This window comes from Moschus berezovskii, chromosome 20, assembly GCF_049115385.1.
Source record: "Moschus berezovskii isolate FMDL1 chromosome 20, NW_MosBer_1.0, whole genome shotgun sequence".
Classification (NCBI taxonomy): domain Eukaryota; kingdom Metazoa; phylum Chordata; class Mammalia; order Artiodactyla; family Moschidae; genus Moschus; species Moschus berezovskii.
In genome coordinates, this window is record NC_142479.1 from 61,493,948 (window position 1) to 61,518,093 (window position 24,146).

General features: G+C 50.9%; 1 protein-coding gene across 1 annotated transcript in view; it reads right to left on the reverse strand.

The window, feature by feature from the left end:
• Positions 1–24,146, reverse strand: part of TBCD (tubulin folding cofactor D) — a 145,736-nt gene that overhangs the window by 105,047 nt on the left and 16,543 nt on the right. The window contains exons 7-10 of the mRNA XM_055408246.2: positions 18,226–18,358; positions 5,703–5,748; positions 4,140–4,272; positions 408–544 (exon numbers count right to left, since the gene is read on the reverse strand). Coding sequence (XP_055264221.2) covers positions 408–544; positions 4,140–4,272; positions 5,703–5,748; positions 18,226–18,358 — 449 coding nt within the window. The remainder of the gene's footprint in view (positions 1–407; positions 545–4,139; positions 4,273–5,702; positions 5,749–18,225; positions 18,359–24,146) is intronic.

Below are 24,146 nucleotides of genomic sequence, written 5' to 3' on the forward strand. Positions count from 1 at the left end.
CCACCCATCCTAACAGACACTGGGCAGAGCGCACCAGTGAGGCAGGCTGCCCAGAGAAAACAAGTGTTTGCTGGAGGCTACAGAGAGCAGTTCTCCTGGGGACCGGGTCTTGGAAATGGTCAGCCACTAGGAGAGGCCGCACAGAGGCCTTCTGAGCACGGCGAGCCTTGCAAGCCGGTCAGTGGAGGCCCTGCAGGAGAGCAGAGGCAGCACCAGAAGTGGACACAGAGGCAGGATGGAGCCTGTGGAGGTGTACACACAGGCCACTCTGACCAGAGGAATCTAGGCCGCATCGGAGGGCCAGGGGGATTGCAGGTGCAGGAATCCCCAGCCTCTCCTCCTGCCCTGCAAAGACCAGAGGTCAAGCTGGGTGCCCTGCAGGTGGAGATGAGGTGGCCCGCACTCACCGATCACACTCTCCACCTCCTCGGGGACGTCATTCTCTCCGTCGCCGTCGGGGGTCTCAGCCTGTGTCATGGGCTCTCTGGGATTCTGAATGGAATGCTGTAAGCTCTCGGCCAAGGAGCGGCAGCCCCGCTGGTACCTGCAAGGAGCAAATGAACCTCAGACCCACTGGGACATCCTGAAGCTAGAAAATCCCGAATGAATCAGCAATTTATAAATAGCATCACTGAAAATTCCATGTGCTTTCCAGGGATGGGATGGACAGGGAGGAAACTGAGCAATAACGATCACCAGCATGGACTGTCAAGGAAAGACGACCACCTCATCTCAGCTTCAGAACACAGATTCACCCTCTAGAGGACTCAGAACCCCTCACGTGTTAGAAAGCTTTCTTAACAGAAAGGCAGACGATAAAGCGTGACAATAAGAATGTGAACAAGAGATGGCAGGAAAGGCATGTTCAAACCCACTGGCCTTGGCCCTATTTCCATAGGCTCCGCTTCCAGGTCCCACCTGAGTGTAGTGCCGCCCCCCGCCCCGGGCCAGACACTGCCTTCCGCACCCCAGGGGGCACAGCTGGTCCACTCCAGCGCCCACAGAGCCCGCCTCCTGAATGGCTCTCACTACTTCCTGCCCGCCACACCCCCTTCCTCCACCTAGTGAGGTCACCAGCATTATCTACCACGGCGCCACAAAGGGTCCCACAGCACAGGCCAGCTCAGTTGTCTGACTGCACAGTCCCTGAACTTCTGGTTGCCTCAGTTTCCCTGTCTATAAAATGAGGCCAGATGGGAGGATGCACACGGAGCACTCAGACCAGGCGTGTCCAGAGTGAGGCCCACAAACACCGCCTCCCTTCCTGGAAGCTGGGCAGGCACGCTTGGGCCTGACTCTGGGGCAGCTCCATCTCAGGACAGGGCTTGGGGCATAAACGGTGACAGGCTGAGTTACAGCAGGAAGACTAGGGGCCGTAGCCTAAGGCCAAACCCGGTAAGAGATAACTGGGGCTTTGGAGATAGAGGCAACCTGGACACTGTTAGCTGTGGCCTTGAGGCCTCAGATTCCGTGGGGTAGTTCCCAGGATGGAAGGTCAATCAACCACCAATGGCCAGTGACGGAATCAACCCTGACTATGCAATGAGGCTTCCATTAAAACCCATGGAAGCCCCATGCCCTCTCCCTGAGCCCTGCCCTTGGCATCTCTTCCACCTGACTATTCCTGAGCCTTTTGCAACAAACCAATAATCTCATAAATAAAATATTTCTGAGTTCTGTGAGCCACTCTGGCAAATTATCAAACCCAACAAGGGGGTAGTGGGAACTGCCAACCTGTAGCCCAACTGTCAGAAGCACAGATGACAACTGGGACTTGCAACCAGTGAGGGGAGGGGTTGAGGGGGGAGGAGACAGTCTTGTGGACTGAGCCCTTAATATGTGGGATCTGGTGCTATCTCCACGGAGACAGATTCAGAACTGAGTCCACACTGCAGGTTACCCAGAGAGTATCCAACAACTGCCTGGTCTGGGGAAAAAAACGCAAAAGAAATCAGAGGAGCAGCAGGTAACTGAATCAGGGAGAAGATCACCAGACACCACAGGACTGTGGTCATAAAGCACCCAACAAGCAGCAGGCACGTGGCAACAACTGTTGACTCAGTCGCTGCTCTCCTCCAGTGAGGACACATGCTCATCACCTCACAGGAAAAGTCCTCGTCACTGTCCAGCAACCAGAGACCAGACAGGCTGCCACTGGACTCTCCCTCCCGCCTTAACCACAGATCTAGACAAAGTGTATAAGTCAACTGCTGGCAGGCACAAGACACCCACGGCAAGGCTCCAAGCCCTCACAGCAGAGAAGCCCTCAGGCGCACCCACTGTCCCCTCTGCTTCCTCCCAGAGGCACTTTCTAACCACAGCACAGGAAAGTAAAGCCCAAGCAGAGAGCCACTGTCCCGATGGGCAGAAAAAAATTCATTGACTAGCGAGATGGCTACTAAGTGGGGACAGACACTAGAGGAAGGGGACCTGAGAAAGCACCCCAAATTCTGCACAAGTCTCCCTGGATCCTCAGGCAACTGTGAGGCGTGTTAAGATCCAGACACACCATCAGAGAGGAGGTGGGAGGCCAGGAGCCAGAGTCCAGAGGTACCCATGTAACACCGGGCAGTCACTGAAGTGTGGGTCCCGTAGGAAGAACTGAAAGGCCACATGTAAGACACAAGCAGCTGCTGCAGGAGCAAGGGCCGCATCCCAGTGGGAGGAACTGACCAGGCCAGGGCAGAAAACAAGAGGGGCACTGCCGCCAATTACCCGCCTGCCAGACAGACTCACTTCTCCTAAAGGGAAGATGACCAAAAAGGGAATGAATCTACAAGAGAGCGTGAAAGTGCATCAGAGGGGATAAGATGAAACAAAAGATGGGAGAGAGAGAAAGCAAACAACAAGACGGAAAACTGAAGCCACCACGTTCAACGATCACACTTAAGTGTCCAGGGAGGTACAACCTGAACAATGTGATGCTGAATTAGTCTCCTTCCCGAGTAAACGCTTGGAGTACTTGTGACAGTTCATTTGAGTGTGTCAAGTTGGCCGGGTCACAGGGCCCAGATACTTGTTCAAACGTTATTCTGGGTGTGTCTCTGTGGGTGACTCTACGTGCGACGAACATTTACCTTGTGGGCTGAGTAAAGCAGCTTGCTCTCCCCAATGTGGTGGGCCTTGCCCAGTCCGGTGAAGGCCCAGGGACCACAGACGGGATCACTCTCCCCTCAGTGAGGGATTCTTCTGATCAGCTCCTTCTGAGTCTCTAAGCCTACCAGATCTGGAGACTCACAACCACGAGCCAATTCCTTGTGTCTCTTTACACATACACACACACCCCCTCCCGCACTGGTTCTGTTTCTCAGGGGAACGCTAACACAGTACAGAACATTAATCTTTTACAGCATCTGCAAAGTAGACACTAACATTAGTCTCATAAACAACTTACAGAACATACTTACAGTATGCAGAATACTCAAAAGGTATTTCAGTAAAACATCACTAATATATAACACTTCTCTGCAATTTCCTATAACTGGAAACATAATCAATGATTCCTCATAAGCAAATAATTCCTCCCAAAACATACATATGAATACTTGAAATAAAACTGAAGACTGGTGGAAGGGGGGTTCAAGATGGGGAACACATGTATACCTATGGCTGACTCATGACAACATATGGCAAAAACCACTCCAATATTGTAAAGTAGTTAGCCTCCAATTAAAATAAATAATTAAAAAAAAAATACTGAAGACTGTTAAAAATGTAGTATCCCAGCACAATAGAATAGGCTGTTTCCATGGGAGCCACTAAGGACCACTAGGACATCTTTTCCATCCTCAGGCAGAGACAGCTCTCTCTGAGAAAACCCTGAGGAGTGCGCCTGAAACCCAGACTGAAATGCCCAGAATAGCGCTGCCCTACACCAGGACGGCACTTTCTGAACAAGAGACAAGCTTTCCATCTCATCAGCCCCACTTCAAAATTCTACCTGGAAGATGTGAAGTCAGAAAATTATCCAAAGAAAAGCTGTTCCTTTCAAAATCAGAAACCCTCTTGAGACTGGAGGGAGAAAATGAAAGCAGGAGGACCCATCAATTAGCCCACTGTGCCCAGCTGCCTGAAACCCCAGGCCCCACACCAGCCTCCAGACACACCCTGGCTGCATGGTTACCGCTCAGTCTACCAACCTCCATTTGGCCACCTGGGGCTTCAGGAAGGTCAGGCCCAGCCGCTGCACGAGCTTCACCCCAAGCTTCCGGAGCAAGGTCTGGTTGCTGTCAGGGAGCCTGCAGCTGTCCAGGCACTGGAGAACGGTGGCAGCTGCGAACACAGAACATCCTGCTCAGTTTGCTGGGAAGGGTTTGTGTGATCTCCTGAACCCACCAACCCCACCTGACATGCACAACATCAAAACCAGACACTTCATGGGCCCCCCTCCTCCAAGTCAGTGCGAAAGCCTACATCTACGCTATACCCCTTGAGCTCTGCTTCATAAAGACCCCTTCAACTCATGTTATTTACTAAGTGCAGTTGGAGTCGGACCTGCTCCACCAGGCATCCAGAGATGGAATGCAGAGGAGCCTAGCGAGGGAGGAGCAACTTGAACAGAGACAGCGGGTGCGTGCACGGCAGGTGGAGCACAAGCTAAGGGCCACGAGGACCATGCAGACAGACTTGTGTGTGAGGCTGTAAGAACAGGGAGGGATCTCCACAATCAGGGAAGCGGTGTGATCAGGTCCCCCTGCCACTAAGGCTGTTCGGGGCAATAAGGAGAGCGTCACAGAAGGCGGAGGTGAGGAGAGCACATGAGACCGTGTTTCGTGTTGAGACAAGAGGAGGGCGGTTTTTCAAACCAAGTTGTGATGGCTTCTGGGTAACTCCCCAAAAGACCCAAACGTCATACAGTGACCAGCCTGGGTACAACTGACGGTAACTCAAGACAGACTCGGCGTCTGCGTGTGCAAGTCTGTTGAGGACAAACGTGATGATGCTAAGTGTCGACTGCTCACGTTCTCAAGTGTGACATGACATCAAGATTATGTTTCTTAAAAGAAGGAACAGATGCCAGTGGGATGACAGGGTGTCTGGGGCAGGGGGGAAGGTGTGTGAGGGGGAGCATGGATGAAACAGGATGCCCATGCTTCAAAAACCTGAAGCTTGTGAAAAAAGCACGCGAGTTCACCATACCAGTGTCTCTGCCCTTGTGTATATGAAATGTCCCATGATGAAAATGTCAAGAAACAAACAGACTCTACTACCCAAATCTGATCCACACATCTTCTAACGCACAGACTAAGAAATTTCTCTTGTTCCAGGTAGTAAGCCTTCCTGCAGCAAGAATGACTACATAGGTTTTCATAAGTTGAAGTTTAATCTAAAATTAAGAGAATGAGACAAAAAGGGCAAATGATGTAGCCATGGTGTCAGCAAGAATGCAGCTGGGCTCCCAAGAAGCGAGCTGAAGACCTCAGGGCTAGGTCTACATTCCAAGTACCCAGGATCGAGACCTGTCAGTCAGGAACCCAGACCTCCTCCCGTACAAGGCCTGAGGCCAAAGAGATTATTCACACATTCATACTCTCTCTTACACACACACACACACAAAGACCACAAAAAAAAATTGTGACAACATCCAAATACAGCAAGTCACAAATTTTTCTGCCTATGAATAAACTTAGTGAGACACACTTGATCAGAATTTAGGCAAACTCATCTCACAAACACATCCTCACTTAACAAATAAATCTTACCGTAGGGTAAACAGTCTTCACGTTTTCCATGTTTAAATATTTGCGCCTTAAAAAAAAACAAAAAAAGGATTAAAATATTACAAAAACCTTTACAAATTTAAAACATAAATTATCAAAACAACTCGTTGCAATCTTCCAAAATTTTTATCCTAAACACTTGCCATGAAGTAACAAGATTTGCTATACAAGAAAGAAATTACGAGACTGAAAATCTTCCAAGTGGGCAGCATAAAGCAGGGACGCAGCCTGAGGCGGGGCTCACTGACACACGCCAGTGTTGATGTAAGGGCGCTGGCCTGTACCGAGAGGAAAGAATCACACCAGGTTTCCAGGACCGGCGTGTAACTGAAGGTACCAAAGGATAAGAACTACAGTTTGAATTATCCCACACAAAGGTAAGGCTCCCACAAACTCATCCTCAATCTGAGTCAACAAAGGAGAAAGGGCCCCTCCTCCATCACACACACATGGGGCCAGAAGGCCAACAAAACATCAAAACCCCGAAGTCCTCAACCTGAAATTTTACCCTCAGGTTTCAAGTCTGCAAAGTGAAAGTGTTAGTCACTCAGTCGTGTCCGACTCTCTGCAGCCCCATGGACTGTAGCCTGTCAAGCTCCTCTGTCCATGGAATTCTCCAGGCAAGAACACTGGAATGGGCTGCGATTTCCTTCTCCAAGGGATCTTCCCGATCCAGGGATTGAACCCAGGTCTTCTGCATTGCAGACGGATTCTTTACCGTCTCAGCCACCAGGAAAGCAAGTCTGCAAGACTTGTGGTAATTCACACAGGTACCCAAGTCCTTAAACAAAGAGCTCTAAAGCTGAGCACCTCTAAGAAAACAACTAAGGAACTCCTCCTCCTTCAGGAATAGCATTTAACTGGCACAGGAGACCGCTTCATAGACCATCTGAAGGTACGTGGGCCTGAATGCCCTGCACCCTGTCCCCCAACGCCAGGTTCTGCCGGCCAATGAGCTACACTGAGTTGAGATGAAGAGGGTGAACACCATCCCAGACACTTAGTCAGTGGTGTTTTATGTAGAGACCAACCACCCGGGAGCCCTGGACGCACCAAAGCAGGCACACAGAACAGGCCACAGGGGCTCAGATCCACAGGCCCAAGACATTCCAGTACTCAAAGCACCAAGGAACCTCCCAGCCAGCAGCCCACAACTCTACCACCATCTCCCAGCACATGGGACAACATCCTCGCCGTGCCAGCCCCGCTCTGCACCTCTGCTGCAAAGCCCCTTGGTGGAAGTCACGCGCTCCTCTGCGCTCTCTCCCCTTCTCTCCCCACCAGCTCAACCCTGAAACCATGAGCCAGCCATCAGATTGGGAAGTTCAGGGCATTTCCCTCCCCCATGACACACACTATAAATGGAGAAGGACCCCTGGACATCCTAGGTCACGTCTGAAATATACCCATTTCAGGACTGGTAAACCACTCCCCAAACACTTGAAATCTTTGCCTTTACAATCTGGACTTATGACAAGGGGAAAGTCACCCAGATCCCCAAGCTTCTTCCTGGTGAATTTTGGAAGCACTCAGTGAGGTGGAAAGGAAGGATGAGTCTCAACAGGACATGGAAGCCCCCAGGTGAGCCGCCTATGGCTCCACGCAGAGCACTACGCACCCTGCTCCAGCAGCAGTAGCCACAAGAGCAACCCTCTCAATGCTGGCTGTCAGCCTCCCGCCCAGACTGCCAGGACAGGCCCAGTGGACTGGCTGAGAAGGACAGAGGCCCAAGCTGGTGGCCGTGGAGCTGGTCTGGGACCAGGAGTAAGGAGACGGCAGGCCGCACCACGCAGCCCACTGCCAGCCCTCACCTACCTCGCATCTCCCCAGGGAGCCAGGCCAGGACTTCACATGGGACCCAGATAGTTCAGACCCCAACAATAAAGCTTACAGGACACACCACTGTTAGATATCGCTAACTTTAAAAAACTAAATGTCAGGGTTCATAACAATAACCTGGCCCTGGTGGTCTCAGCTCCAAAGTGCCTCACATACAAACCAGGACAGAGAACCCGGCCAAGGATGGGGCCTCCCTGAGGGTCTGGTTTCTCCTCCAAGCAGAGCAGGACTGGGGGGAGGGGTGCGGGGTGCTCAGGGCTGGCCCAGCCCAGGTCACGGCACCAGCGCACCATGGTCACACACCACCTCCGCTTGGTCCTCGGAGCACAAGGCCATCCACACAGCCAGTGCCGCTGCACAGAGAGACAACCAGAGCCACTAGGAAGCAGCCGCCAACACAACAAGCACAAAGTTACAAAAACCACTCAGTTCTCAATCGACTTTCCAAGTGACAGCAATTACACACTTAAAAACACAAATAAATGCCTTGGTGTAAGAATAACTGCTAACACAAATTTTGCCAAAATTCTCTAAAACCATGAAGCACACCCTAGCGCGCCAACAGCTCTAGGAAGTGAAGTAGAAAATACCACCAGGAAGACTGACTGTCTCAACTTCGGAAGCACCAGAACCACTGACAGCTCTGAACCCTGCCCCCCAAAACTCCACGCCGAGCCCGGGTGGCAAAAGCGGAGACCCCGCCACACAGGGCGGCACGGTGGGCAGACACAGCCAGGTTAACAGACACGAACGCATGCTGAGCACTGCTGAACTCAAAGTACCCACCCTCCATTCTCTCCCAGTGGCTACTATCATCAGAATTACTACCATGTGGGCAAGAAAAAGGACGAATATGAGCCAGTTCTAGTGAGGCAGATGAACCTAGGGCCTGTTAAAGTGAAGGAACTCAGAAAAACAAATCTTCTATGTTAATGCATTTATGTGGAATCTAGAAAAATGGTACTGAAGAATCTATTTGCAGGGAAGGAATGAAGACAGATATATAGAGAAGAGACCAGTGGACACAGTGGGGGAAGGCGAGTGCAGGATAAAATGGAGAAAATAGCATCATCACACACATCTACATATATGAGAAGGAAACGGCAACCCACTCCAGTGTTCTTGCCTGGAGAATCCCAGGGACAGAGGAGCCTGGCGGGCTGCAGCCCACAGGGTCACAAAGAGCTGGACGTGACTGAAGCAATTTAGTAGGCATGCATGCTACATATACATGCGGAGATATATACACACACACATATATGTCAACATATACACTGATACATATAAAACAGATAGCTGGTGAGAACACAGGGATCCCAGTCTGGCACTCTGTGATGACCTAGACAGGTTGGATGGAGAGAGGGGAGGGAGGTGATATATGTATTAATTATGTCTAATTAGCATTGTTGTATGGCAGAAGCTTCCCTGATAGCTCAGTTGGCAAAGAATCCGCCTGCAGTGCAGGAGAACTCAGTTCGATTCCTGAGTCAGGAAAATCCACTGGAGAAGGGATAGGCCACCCACTCCAGTATTCTTGGGCTTCACTTAAGGCTTAGATGGTAAAGAATCTGCCTGCATTCTGGGAGACCTGGGTTCGATCCCTGAGTTGGGAAGAGCCCCTGGAGACAGGAAAGACTACCCACTCCAGTATTCTGGCCTGGAGAATTCCATGGACTGTATAGTTCATGGGGTTGCAAAGAGTCAGACACGACTGACCGACTTTTACTTTCGGCAGAAACCAACACAATATTGAAAAGCAATTTTCCTCCAGTTAAAAAATAAGTTACAAAAAAGGAATTATTACCATGTGGGGGAAAAAAAAAAACTTTTATTTTAAAAATCAGTCGTCAAAAACAGTGTGCTGATTACGTGGAACACCCACTGAAGTATTTAGAGGCAGAGGAGTGATTTAAAACTGTTCAACAACACAAGCATGTGTGGTTGTGTATTTTAATAAACACACATGTGCACACCAGCACATACAACATGCATACATAAAGTCAGGAATTCAAGGACTTCACAAGAGTCCACAGAAATCAAAAGGATAACAAAGGAATTTTATAAACAACTATATGACAAGTAAGACAACTCAAAGCAAAGTGACAAACTGTGAGATTCCAAATTAGCAAAAATTACTTAAACAGAAAATCTGAATGGACGTGGATCATGAAACAAACAAACAAAAATTAATTAGTACTGCAAAATCTTTCCAGAAAGAAAACCCCAGGCCCACATGGCTTCATAACAAATTCTAGCAAACGTGTCTTGTGCAACATGCATGGAGAATCCTCGGCACATTAGTGGGTAGAGTACGAGGAGCCCCCTTTGAAAACTCATTTTTATTCTATACTTGGTGACGAGATCATCAGTTTAGGGGCGGTGTGTCTGTCCCGTAAGCTTTATTGTTGGGGTATGAGCTGTCTGGGTCCTGTGTGAGGGCCTTGTCCGGCTTCCAGGGGAGGCCGTGGTAGAGCTGGAGGGATGCGAGGCAGGTGAGGGACAGCAGTGGGCTGTGCAGTGCAGCCTGCCCTCTCCTTACTCCTGGCCCCAGACCAGCTCCACGGCTGCCACCGGGAGGACTCTGTACACAGGAAGGGAAGGGTCACAGGAGTTACGGATTCTCCCGTGAATGGACTCAGAGGGCAGAAGGGGTGAACAGGAACAAGAATCACAGTAGTCCAGGGCTTTGGTTTTGTTGGTTGGTTTGCTTTTCCACAGGTAATGGGGCCACCTTCACTGGCCTTCCCTCCTGAAAACACATGGTCCAACCCAGCATGCGCAGAAGATGGTGACCCTCAGCAAGGGGAGGAAGTGGCCCACAGAAACGCACTGGTCTTTAGATGGTCAGAAGGAGCCATCAGCCAAGCCACTAAATGGGGAGGGTATCCCACTTTTCATGGAAGCATAACACACGAGCCAACTGAAGACCACTGAGGCAATCACCCCACATAGAGACAAGACCATACAGCACACACATCTGAGGCGAGATGACTGTTCCTGCTTTTCTAGAAACCAGCACAGCACAAGGTGCAAACAGACGCATTTCTCAGTAATCGTGCTCAACCACCACACCTTCCAGTCACCACCCACCCAAGCCGGCTCTTCTTCCCGCTGTGCAACCAGCTTTCCTCCCCGGGGCATGTTCTCCAGCCGTAAATCACAGGCTGTCAGCTGCTGGAAGCAAGTCTGCCCAGCTGCCGAGCAGGAGATGCTGGTCTGAGGCCCCTGAAGGCACCACCAAGTCAAGGCCAAGAAAAGCAGCTCCATCCCAGGCTCCGGGAGAAAGGGGCCCACGCCACATGGCTCAGGGGTGCCACAAGCACCCGAGAACTCTTCTGCGGGCTGAGGAGCACTGGCGCTGCGGGACACCTGGCTACACGATGGCCCCACTCCCTATCCCTCAGGAAGATGTGACATCGCCAGCAGACAGGACAGGGCCAGGAAGGGCAGCCTCCCCTGTTCTGTGCTCCTGAGTCCCGTCTCCAGGCCAAGGAGGGCACCGGGCCCCAGTACCACTGCTCCTGATATGCACACACAAAGGGGACAACACATGATCGGAAAGGACCAGCGGCACCAACACTTCAGTTCCAGGCCAGATGCCACCCAGAGCTTGACCAGATGGTCCTCGTGGGAACCACAGAGCCCAAGAAGGGCCAGACCTTCCATGGAAGGCAACAAAGGCTAATTACTGAGCACCCTTCAAGTAAACCCAAAGGCACTGTACAGAGGGATTCTCTTAACTCACACTCCAGGCCCCCTCCCACCAGGTCAGAGAAGAAAGCTCACCACCACTCCTCTCCACCACCCTCCACTCGCCCACCCTGACACACACACACACACACACCTGGAGGCTTGCAAAATTAAAAGAGAGGGGGGACATGAAAGGTGCCGTCACTTCCCTAAGAAATCAAAGTAAGCTGAAACTGGATGAGGGAGCACTAAGAAATACAGAGGAGAACCCACCTGAAGGCCATGCCCAAAAGGTTGTGCTGAGGAACAGGCCTGAGGGAGGGGAGGGGGCAAGCCAGCCAGCCACCCAGAGGACGGCCAGCCTCAAGGGCAGCGAGACATCTGCTCCCCTTGAGAGCATGCCTGCTCTGTGTCCTCAGGGCTGCATATAATAAAGGGAAAAGAAAAAAACTTCCTCAACCATAGAAAAATCCTAACTGCTGAAGGTGAGTTTTCAATGGTTGGGATAAACAGTTGATTATTATCGGCTAGAACCCAGAATGAAAAACTACAATTCTGCTAAAACACATTTATTAATACATCAAGTAAACTTAAAAGGATTTTAAGTATATAAATATGTAAATGATAGTTTAACAGCTATAAAGAAATGTTTAAACGATCAAAACAATCACATCTAGCTTTATCTTCCCGCTGTGTGTTCAATCTTTCCCTAACCTAACGGTGAAATCCCAACCATAAACACACACCTTCACAGGCAGGCAGACCGAGCCCCACCCCAGCAACTGACCACGGCTTCCAGCATCCCATCTGGAAGAGGAGGCGGCACAAGAGCTCAGAGGACACCTGACGACCATGCCCTCGTGTCTTCAGATGTCGACCCGTTTGTAACAACACATTCTACCACCTCATTAGCCGCCGAGCTTTCTCAACCGTTCCGAACAGAACACGGAGAGGTCAGGATCCTAACAGCAAGCTGCATTTAGATGTTCCCATTTAAATGATCCCTCCCCAGACCCAAGCACTTGGGCTGCCTCTGGTCTCACTACCCGGAGGAGCCCAGTTTTTCCAGGCAGGGGGCAGATGACTGGGAAGCCATTCTGGTGGCTCTCACCTGACCTGGCCACCCTGACAAAGCCTGGTCAGACACCATAAACCATGAGCAGCCACACAAAGGAACAGGCACAGGCAGGCTTTCCACCACCCCTAATACATGAATTTCAAACACCATGAAGCTAAAAAAGCTCAAAGCTCTTCTCTTAAAAGGATCAGAATCAATCTGAAGAACAGTAAAGATGCAGATGCCGCTGCACCTCAACCTCCACACTGCGAAGATAAACCCCAAGGATGGGAAAGACCAGGAGGAACAGTCTTGGAGGCAGAGCCAGACCAGCGGACTTCCGATCCCTCCCAAACGGGCCTCACTAGGACCACTGACATTACTGCTGAAGATTCTTCAGATGAAAGCAGACTCAACTGACTGACGAGTACCAAAAATACTGACTGCACAGACTATTTGCCCAATGCATGACATACAAAGGATACAAAACACACAATTTCTATCCCAGAAACTGAGAAACGATCAACATAGCGCTTGCACAGCTCCCAGAGCAGAGGTGAGAGGAGGGGACTGTGATCCCCAGAGAACAGTCCCAAGCAGAGCTGGCTAGGACGCAGGAAGGGGCAGGGGCCGAGCTCTGGAGCCGAGCCCAGCAGGAAGACAGGACTACGTGCAGAAGTGAGACCAGAGGAGGCAGACACAAGGAGAAAGGGGAGCAAGAGCCTCGCCTGGGACCAGACGGGCAGAGCAGAGCCTGCCGCACCCAAGGGCTGGGACGGGGCAAGCCACGTGGGCAGCAGAAATGGGCACGGGATGCAGAACGCCAGAGGCAGCACCCTTGCCAGCAGGGACCCTCCAGGCGGGGCCGCTGAATGGAGGGAGGGCAGCGGCAGGCAGGCACCCGCGCTCGAGGCAAGGGCCTGGGTGGAGGGTGGAGGAGGGGGGTGGCCGGTGCAGCCCGGGGAGCCCTGGACCAGCAACGGATGGCTGGGCCGCGGGGACAGCTTGTGCCACGGCCCTGCCGTGGGGCTCGGCACTGGACTTGGCCTGCGAGGGCACAGACAGTGCCGGCTGGCAGCCTCCTCTGCTGCGGGGCCGCACTCAGAACTTGGGCGGGAGGAGGGCGCAGCCACAGCACAACAGACACTGCCTTGAGCTGTGGAGCCTGAAGCACCAGAGGGGAGCAGAGCCGGGGCTCTGGGAGCAAGGACGGAAACCAGGGACCAGGGTCAGGGGGGGACTCAGGCACAGACAGAGCGCGCCGGAGGGCAGGGGAGGGTGGCCAGGCAGCCTGGCAGTGGGGGCTTCAAGGCGGGGCACCGCGGCCTGGGCGGAGGGACACTGGCCAGACAGTCTGCGTGTGTCTGTCTCCCACAGGGCACGGCGCCCTGTGTCTCTCACCCAAGGGTCAGGGGGGTGCTGCAATGGCCGAGTCCCTTCCCCTGCAAGTGTGGGCCAAGCTGGGCCACCGGCGAGGGCGCACCTGTCCTGCAGGACACGTCACCCCATCACACAGCAGGTGTACAAACCAGGCCGCCGGGGAACAGAGGCCAGCCTCACACCGTGCGTGTTCTAACAAGACCCGTGCACTGGGCCGCCCGCCGCACAGAAAACAGTGAGTCACGTGAGAAGAAAGCGGCCTCGGAGCTGGCTGCTCCACCTCTCAGACACACGAGGAAACTGAAGGTGCCTTATTTCTGCTGAATCTGACAACAGCGCATGAACCTTTCATAACGTGCACACCCTGAAAACGGGGTCCTTGCCCCATGTTCCTCCACCCAGAACCCTGCTCCAGGGAAGTGCTGTGACTAAAAAACCCAAGCGTGTCCGTCTGTCCTCTGGCCAGACGCCTGAAGTGAAACCACAGGGTGCTGTTTCCAAAGAACCCAGAACGGACAGGCAGCACATCCACACGAGAAAGGGAGCCAGCGCCTTCTCCTCGCGTCCCGCCTCGTCACTTCCCTGGCTTTTCGTGTTGTGACTCTTTCACCCTTTAACAAGGGTTACTTGTGACAGTGACAGAACAGATAGAAGATTCCTCACTGTGAAGCGGGGACACACCCCAGAGGTTGGCAAAGAGGACAGCACACCCCTGTCCAGTGCCAGGGCGGGGCACACAGAGAGTCACCCGTCAGTCTGCGAACCTCCAACCTGCAGGGTCAGGGCGAGGACGGCACACCTGCCAGTGCGAGCAGAGTGCAAGTCCAAAAGGCCACCAGCCTCCATTTTTAATACTGTCTCCTTTCCTTGAATTTCCTAGATTTCCACTAATCCCAATGCTTCCGTTCCGTTCCGTTCCATCACTCAGTCGTGTCCGACTCTTTGCGACCCCGTGGACTGTAGCCTACCAGGCTTCTCCGTCCATGGGATTCTCCAGGCAAGAATACTGGAGTGGGTTACTGTTTCCTTCTCCAGGGGATCTTCCCAACCCAGGGATCGAACCCGGGTCTCCCGCATTGGAGGCAGACGCTTTAACCTCTGAGCCACCAGGGAAGCCCCCAATGCTTAAAGAGGGCCTAAACCAAAGGATGTTTCAAAGAGCTAGAATTAAGGGGCCTTCCAATGACATGAAGCTGTCGGACACTTGTTTCCCTCCCACAAGAGTTTAAAAAAAAAAAATCACCGCTGCAAGAGGAATATGCTTCAAGGGAAATAAAAATCAAGCCCCAGTTTCGACGGTACTTGTTACGAGTCCACCTGTTTCGCCTAGCCCACACTAATGAGCAGGTGGATAGAGTGAAGCCAAGTGCATCAAAGGAGGCAGATGGAATCCTGAAGCGCAGCACACCTGCAGGTTTCATCATGCACAGCGGACGCCGCGCCTCCCCGTTCAGGTCTGACGAGCTCATGGCGAAACCGCTCCTGCCCGGCAGAGCTCAGCACCAACACTGCTTCCTCCTGCCCGGGCGGGCAGTGGCAGCAGCAGCAGCAATTAGACCAAATTTCTCCTTCAAAAGAAAAGAAAGAAGGCACATGACTCCAGAAAGACCCTAGGGTATTTTTTTTATTTTCTCCAGAGGAACCACCAGGTTTCAGAGGCTGCAGAAGAGATGGGCCTGCCCCCAGGAGCATGGGGGGGGCCACCTCCCCTGGCAGGACTCTCAAAGCAGGCAATACCCTCGCCGAGGGCAATCTCCCCACAGAGCACCGGGGCGTGGCTGCCAAAGCACCTCAGCCCGCAGGGCTTCCTCCTCTGAGCCAACACGGGGGCAGGAACGTGGGGTTCAACTTTGCTAAGGCTTTGAGAAAATCACTTTACTCCTCAGGAGGAAGACACGACAGGCCTTCACTCCTCCTGAGTGTAAAATGGGGAGGCCACCCAGTATAAAGCCCTTCCCCACTCGAGGCCGGTGAAAGAGCCGGCAGGAGGGCGCAGCAGGCTCGCCAACACCTGTGCCCCACGTGGGGAGAAGGAGCAGAACTTGGGAGCAACCTAGAAACAAGCAGTAAGAGGATCAAAATGTTTAAGGAAAGGACCTCTGGGCCCAGCCACAGCAGAAACTGGGCAGGAAGTGACCCCACGACCTTCTCAAGCCAAGAGGCCCCAGCATCCTAAGGACTTGAGTTGGAGGAGGCCACAGGACTACTCGCTGGTGGCCTGAGCACAAAAGCCCACCGCCACCAGTTCTGGGTGAGGGCCACAGAGGCCCCGCCAGCTGCAGGCCCCGGGGGTGGTCGCCGCTAGCTCCAGCTCCGCAGTGGAGGCGCCCACAGCCCAGGTGCCCTGACCCAAATGCAGCAACGGTCTCAGGAGGGGTGGCTTCTAGGCCAGGGGGCGCTGCCAGGAGACCCCAGGAGCCTGTCAAGGATGCAGATTCCAGACTGGGCGGAAGAGGTCTAAAGCAGGACAAAAGTGAGTCAGGAAGCAGCACCCATGCCCAGACGGGTCTACCCTGCAGGCCCAGGTGGACTGACAGGCTCAGCAGCGTTCATCAGACCCTTCTCTATGACCTAAGACTTCTCAATGTGACTCACAAAAAAACTAAGAATCCACTTACACTCAAACCTTCAAATAAACCATCTCAGCCCCATTCACCCATTCTTCACCAGGGCTCGATGCCCTGCACACGCCCACCCAGGGACCCTGCAGCGAAAGCCTGGCGACTAGGGCCACTCCCTCCCCTCTACTCCACGCTCAGCACCGTTCTCAGCCAGCCGCCCCCAGCACCGACACCCGACAAAGCAATAAAGTCCTCCTGAAGCACCTCCCCACACACACAGCTGGAACGAGAGTTGCCTGCAGCCACAGGCTGATACCCATGTTTCATCAATATGACAGGTGGGTATGCCATAAAAAATTTCTATAAGATCTCAGAAACACAGGAAATATATTTAAATTGTTACACTTAAAAAAAAATTGCTACTATTGAAATTGAAAATATATGCTCAAACAAAATCTTACACACAAGCTTTCAGATCAGCTTATTCAGAGTATCTCAGAATTCTGAGTAACTACAAAGGAGTATTAAGAAGCAAGCAGGCACTGACAGGCTACAATATGGAATCCTGTGGAAATGTGACGCCAAAGAAGCCAGATTCAAAAGGTCATATTGTACACGATTCCACTTGTATGAAATGTCCTCCAGAAGCAAATCCAGAGATGGAAAGTAGATCATTAGTTGCCAGGAACTGGGGATGTTGGGGGCGGGGAATGGATGAGGAGGTTGCTCATGTGTGTGGGGTTTCCTTTTGGGGTGCTCAAAGTATTCTGGAATTAGACAGTGGTGACAGTCGTATCTTGTGCATGTACAAAATAATCACTGAACTTTAAAGGGTATATTATGCAAATTATATCTCAGCTTTTTAAAAACCATTGTAATAACATATCACATTTATTTACAGAATAAAAGGACACATGAAAAAAACAGACATCACCTCAACAGACCACAGGAATTCAGGACAGGTTTTATTTTTCAAGGTTTTTGGTTGTTTTTTTTAAATGTCTTGAGATAGTCTCATCATTTAAATGACGGTCCTTCCTGAAGATATTGTGAATGAAAAGACGCAGATGAGAGAACATTCGAGGAGTGGAGGAGGCAGGGCCGAGTGCTGTCCTCTGCTTCTCCCACCTCCTGGCCCTCCGCCCCGGGCCATCACGCCATCAGCTCCACTTTCCCCAGGCCCTCTCGCCTCCTACACCCCGTCAGAACCTGCCACCGCCAAAGAGAGAAGATGGGACAACACCCAAGAAGATGACATCACACTGAGTCACGGCACAAATGCCCCCATTTAAACACAGCCCCAAACACCCTGCTCTCCTCTAAGCGGGCCCTGGGCCCTCCAGCTTCAGAGACAAGGACAAAGTCGCCCACTGCAAGGACCTCAGGGCCCAGGGAGAGGAGCCATGACCCCAGAGCTTCAGGTGTGGCAGCCTCCCCTCCCCCGAAGAATTTAAACTAACCTTTCCTCCCCGTCTATACTAGAAAAAGTACCACCAGACAAGCAAAGCAGGCAGCCAGGAAAGGGTTGCAGGTCCAGTCTGCACTTGGTGCAGTGATTACAAACACCCAGAGCATCTGAACAAGAACAAAGTCCAAAACCTGCCTTATTTCCTTCACCCTGGTTCTAACCATTTTCCTCTGTAACAAGTCTAAGCAGCAGGAAGCCCGAGGAGGACACTCCCCTGCCCGCCCACTGGCTCTGGCTCTGCTCTGCAGGCACCAATGCCCCCTGGCGGCGACGCACAGCATCACCAGTCCATCCCCTTCACCTGGGCAGAAAGTCGATCGCCAAGAGCACAGGCCAGCCCTGGGTCACAGGGCCCAATGCAAAGCAGCAGAGGAAAGAAAGATGTTGCCAGGATTCAACATCTCCTGTGTTCCAGCCACTTCACAATGAAACCACGGTATTAAAGAGGGCTCGTCCCTGCCATTCCCACAACCCCACAGACAAGCCCCACTGGGGCAGTGTTCATTTTACCAGGGCCTGCAGCGTCCCATCCATGGCGATGACACCCTCGATGGTCTGGAAGGAGGAGCGGGCCAAAGTGCACAGGCTCCAGTCCAGGAAACTCGCCATTTTCTTCTGCTTGACGTCAGGTCGTGTGACAAACCTGCCAGAAGGGAACAGACAGGTAGTGACAGCTCAAACCCGGCCCCAGCTGACAAGAGCCCACCCTTTCCTGGCCCACCACCACTCTCCAATGAAGACCCTGGCCCTGGGGTGGCAATTCCCACCACGACCTCTCTGGGGTCTCACACAGTTCCACCCCTCCCAGCTCCCGCCTCCCGAGCCCCTGCTCATCCTGAGGCCCCGTGGACCACAGGCCCACCTTCACCCGAGCCCAGCAATGCCCACTCCTTGGCCCAACTCAGTATCCCTTCCCCTTGGGACTTTGCGTTGCCACCTGCGATCTCCCGCTCCGCACCGGCCTCAGGACTCCTTCCCCACTCTCTCCGCCTGCTGCACAGCCCCATGAGGACTGCCGGCCATGTCCACGGCCCCACTGTCCCTATCGCAGGTGCGTGCTCAGCGCTGCCCTCCCCACATGCTGGCGCTCACCCACCCTCTTGCACGCTGTTCTGGGCCGGCAGCCACCCTCGGGCTCCCCACACTGAAGCCTGGGCCCCCTTCGCTCCTCTCCAGCCAGTGCACAGGCCCATCCCCCATCTCTCGGACTGAGGCTGAGCCCCCGTCCTCCTGGGGGAGCCCACAGTGTGGGGGCAGAAACACAGGAAGCAGGCAAACAAGAACGAAAGAGCTGAGGGGAGGATGGGAGGCCCAGGGACAGCATCAGGGAGGTGACCTGTGAGGACTGATCACTCTGCCAGGGGCAGAGTGCCTGGGCACCAATACCATGGAAACACACCAGGTCACACTCGACCTGGGAGCAGCATTTGGCAAGGCCAGCACCATCCTCTGCACCCTGCAGGAGCCTATCATCCTGACCAGAAGCCCCCCACCCGCCCCTCTCCTCTCAGCCACCACCGCCCAGCGGTGGAATTATACTGCAGTCACGTGAAAGGTCTCTGGGTCAAAAAAAACAAAGCTGCCATTACTGTCTTCCGCCACCCCCAAAAGGGTGCACACCGACAGACACGGTCACCAAGGATTTACCAAACTTTAGGATGCTGGTTACCAAGGAAAACTCACACGCCACACCCTCAAGACGTCTTGTTTCGGTGGGTCTGGGAAGAGGGGTCAAAAATTTCACAAAATCTGCATTTCAGGGCGATCACCTAAAATGGATAATTTGTGATATATACCCATTTCAATGTCCTTGGCCCTGTTTAAAGCCCTTTGATGAGAGGGAGGGCGTGGATAGGGTGAGGGCCACACCCATAGCGATCTGATCCTCAGCCTGACCTCTGATCAGCCCACAGGCTGAAGACCACAGCCAGCCGGCAAGCACCACACCACGTGGGCAGGCGCAGCATCTGCGGTGGGGCAGCCCTCAGGGCAGGCAAGGGTACAGGCACAGAGTGGCCCACAGAGCCGACTGGCAGCCCGGCTAGGACCCAAAGCCCTACCCAGAGACACAAGTCACAGCACCGGCCACTCAGGGTCACACACCCTGCTTCCTCCACCGGCTCGCCTGCAGAGTCGGCAGGAGCCCAATGTTGTGCGTGCATCCTGCAGTGGCTGACTTCCATTCCTAGGCAAAAATCACACGAGGCGAGTTCCAAATCACAGTAAAACACCCAGGGCTCCTTTGAAAGATTTAAGCAAGTAGATTATTATTTTTTAATTTTTCTTACTAAAATGTAACGTTGGCAGCAGAGGTCCTCAAATACAGATAAGCAAAAATGGAAAACATCTACATCACAGATGTGACGCCCAGAAAAAGACCCTTCTGCACACACTGAAAGATCTCTGAATCCTATGCTTCCTTACTTTTTAGGAAAACTTACATCACAAATTACATCCGCTGTCAATGTGGAGCCCAGAAAACACATGCGAGTGTTTTCAGAGACCCCCCTTTTCCTTCTCTCAGGAAGGGAAGTGCCACAGTGAGCAGCAAAACCTTCTAACAGGACCAGACCTACCAGGGGGACAAAAAGCAAAACACTGATGGGACGGACACACCACTCATCAATACTGTTACCACACGGTCCCTGGCCTGAGAGTAAAACAGCACAGGTGAAGCGACAAACCCTATTTTGTGTAAGAACTTATTGTGTATTTTTAACTAATAAAGGAAAAGTGAAATGTTCATAAAATGGTGAATTTAGTTATAAGAGGGAAAAAAATCTATTATATACCATATTACAAAAGAAATTCTAAATGGATTAATAATTCTATATAAAACAATAAAAAGGTAGAAAAATATCAGTCAATTCAGTTGCTCAGTCATGTCCGACTCTGTGACCCCAAGGACTGTAGCACGCCAGGCTTCCCTGTCCATCACCAACTGAGCTTGCTCAAACTCATGTCCATCAAGTCAGTGATGCAATCCAATCATCTCATCCTGTCGTTGCCTTCTCCTGCCTTCAACCTTTCCCAGCATCAGGGTCTTTTCAAACGAGTCAGTTCTTCGTTATCAGGTGGCCAAAATATTGGAACTTCACCATCAGTCCTTCCAATGAATATTCAGGACTGATTTCCTTTACGATTGACTGGTTTGATCTCCTTGCTGTCCAAGGGACTCTCAAGAGTCTTCTCCAATACCACAGTTCAAAAGCATCAATTCTTTGGCGTTCAGCTTTCTTTATGGTCCAACTCTCACATCCACACATGACCACTGGAAGGAAAAACCATAGCTTTGACTAGATGGACCTTTGTCGGTAAAGTAATGTCTCTACTTTTTAACATGCTATCTAGGTTTGTCATAGCTTTTCTTCCAAGAAGCGAGCGTCTTTTAATTTCATGGCTGCAGTCACCATCTGCAGTGATTTTGGAGCCCAAGAAAATAAAGTCTCTCACTGTTTCCCCATCAGATGCCATGATCTTAGTTCTCTGAATGCCGAGTTGTAAGCCAGTTTTTTCACTCTCCTCTTTCACTTTCATCAAGAGGCTCTTCAGTTCCTCTTCGCTTTCTGCCATAAGGGTGGTGTCATCTGCATACTGATTACTGCAGGTTATTGATATTTCTCCTGGAAATCTTGATTTCAGCTTGAGCTTCATCCAGCCTGGCATTTTGCATGATGTACTCTGCATATAAGTTAAATAAGGAGCGTGACAATACACAGCCTTGACAGACTCCTTTCTCAATCTGGAACCAGTCTGTTGCTCCATGTCCAGTTCTAACTGTTGCTTCTTGACCCGCAAACAGGTTTCTCAGGAGGCAGGTAAGATGATCTGGTATTCCCGTCTCTTTTAAGAATTTTCCAGTTTGTTGTGATCCACACAGCCAAACGCTTAGCGAAGTTAATGAAACAGAAGTAGATGTTTTTCTGGAATACTCTTGATTTTTCTATGATCTAATGGATGTTGGCAATTGGATCTCCAGTTCCTCTGCCTTTTCTAAGTCCAGCTTGAACATCTGGAAGTTCTTGGTTCACATACTGTTGAAGCCTATCTTGGAGAATACTGAGCATTACTTTGCTAGCATGTGAGATGAGTGCAACTGTGCAGTAATTTGAGCATTCTTTGGCATTGCCTTTCTTTGGGACTGGAATGAAAACTGCCCTTTTCCAGTCCTGTGACCACTGCTGAGTTTTCCAAATTTGCTGGCATACTGAGTGCAGCACTTTCACAGCATCATCCTTTAGGATTTGAAATAGCTCAGCTGGGATTCCATCACCTCTGCTACCTCTGTTCACAGTGATGCTTCCTAAAGTCCACTTGACTTCACATTCCAGGATGTCTGGCTCTAGGTAAGTGATCACACCATTGTGGTTATCTGGGTCATGAAGATCATTTCTGTATAGTTCTTCTTCTGTGTATTCTTGCCACCTCTTCTTAGTATCTTTTGCTTCTGTTAGGTCCATATCATTTCTGTACTTTATTGTGCCCATCTTTGCATGAAATGCTCCCCAGGTATCTCTAATTTTCTTGACGAGATCTCTAGTCTTTCCCATTCTACTGTTTTTCTCTATTTCTTTGCACTGATCACTGAGGAAGGCTTTCTTATCTCTCCTTGCTATTCTTTGGAACTCTGCATTCAGATGGACATCTTTCCTTTTCTCCTTTGACTTTCACTTTAGAATGCAGAGTTCCAAACACTAGCAAGGCAAAATAAGAAAAATATGATTCTTTGTAAAATCTCTTATGACAGTAAGCCTTTAAGCATAAAAGTAAAAAATAAATAAAAGGAAAACAGTTACCATGTTGACATTAGAATTAAAAACTTCAGTCCAAAGAAGTAAAAGGCTACCATCCGGGCTTCCCAGGGGTCTCAGTGGTAAAGAATCCGCCTGCCAATGCAAGAGTGGGTTCAATCCCTGGCACAGCAAGACCCCACATTCCATGGAGCAACTAAGCCTGTGCACCACAACCACTGAGCCTGTGCCCTAGAGCCTGGGAGCCACAACTCCTGAGCCCAGGGGCTGCAGCTACTGAAGCTTGAGCACCCTAGAGCCTGTGCCCCACAACAAGAGAAGCCACTGCAACCAGCAGCCTGCACATGACAACTAGAGTAGTCCCCACTCACGACAGCTAGCGAAAGCCCATGCAGCAACACAGACCCAGCACAACCTTCAATAAATAAATAAATTTAAAAAAAAAAAGGTTACCAACCACCTGGAGAAAATATCACACCCTCCTTGAGCTAACATCCTTCACAGAGAAAGTGGACACTAGCAGAGAAAAAGCACCAAGAAACCCACAGGTATTAAAAATCAGATTACAACACAGGACATAAGCTGTCTGAAATAAGATTAATGTGTTGAAATTCACCAGCGATCATTGAAATACAATCTAAACATTAGTAATAAATAAAACATACAATCCAACTGGGGGAACAAGGTTGTGCTTAAGGCTGCCTGTTGTGGCAGAGGTTTTGAAAACTTGCTCCCAAGAGTCACTGGTATACAGATTCAACAATGTCCTTGTGTCCTGTGACTCAGAAGGCCACCTCTAGGGGACTTTCCTAAGAAAATAATCCCAAATATCAAAATAGGTTTACACCCAAAGCTAGTCATTCACATCCCTACTGATAAGAGGAAGACGTGAAGAAGCTGGTTAGAGTAACTAAAAACAGTGGAATATAAAGGAGCCATTTAATCAGTGGTAATGTGAAATTAAGTAAAAAACAAATGCTGATTCAGTGAGATTGTGCTATGCAAATTCCATACAGTGACAGCACAGAAAAATAAAAAAATACGACACATGTATTGTGTATTGATTATAAATGGGTGGGGTTTTCCTAATTTTCTATGTTCCAACTTTTCCACATGGAACATACATTGATTTCATACTTAGATAAAAAACATCTGCTTTTAAAAACAAATATAATCAGGAAGAATAAAGGCATATTTTTCCATTGATGAATTTCGGTACAATCAGGAAGGATAAAGGCCTATTTTTCCACTGACAAGTTTCTGTAAAGTAACACTCATATCCACATGTCTTGGCATCAATGTAACAAAGTTACAGAACGTGCAGCCCATGTTAAAAGGTTCTGGTTAATGAAAGCAAACAGATGGAGCTGCAGATGAACAACACATGGTATGAGGAACATTCAAAGCTGATAGGGTAGGACAGGCAGCTCTCTCATGAAACACCAGAAAACAGATGCCAGTGGGGACCAAGGCCACACGTGACACTCTTCATAACCAGGGTCTCACTGTAACAACTCAAAAACAGACTGAGAAACAGGTGAGTCAGAACCCACCTGTGAGGCAGGTTACCCAGAGCGGCTCCAGACCGGAGGCCATCTGCCCTTTCAACGGCTAAGGGAAACTGGGTGCACCTACAACCCAGCAAAATCAGCTGGAGCTCTTTTAATGCGCTAAAAACCT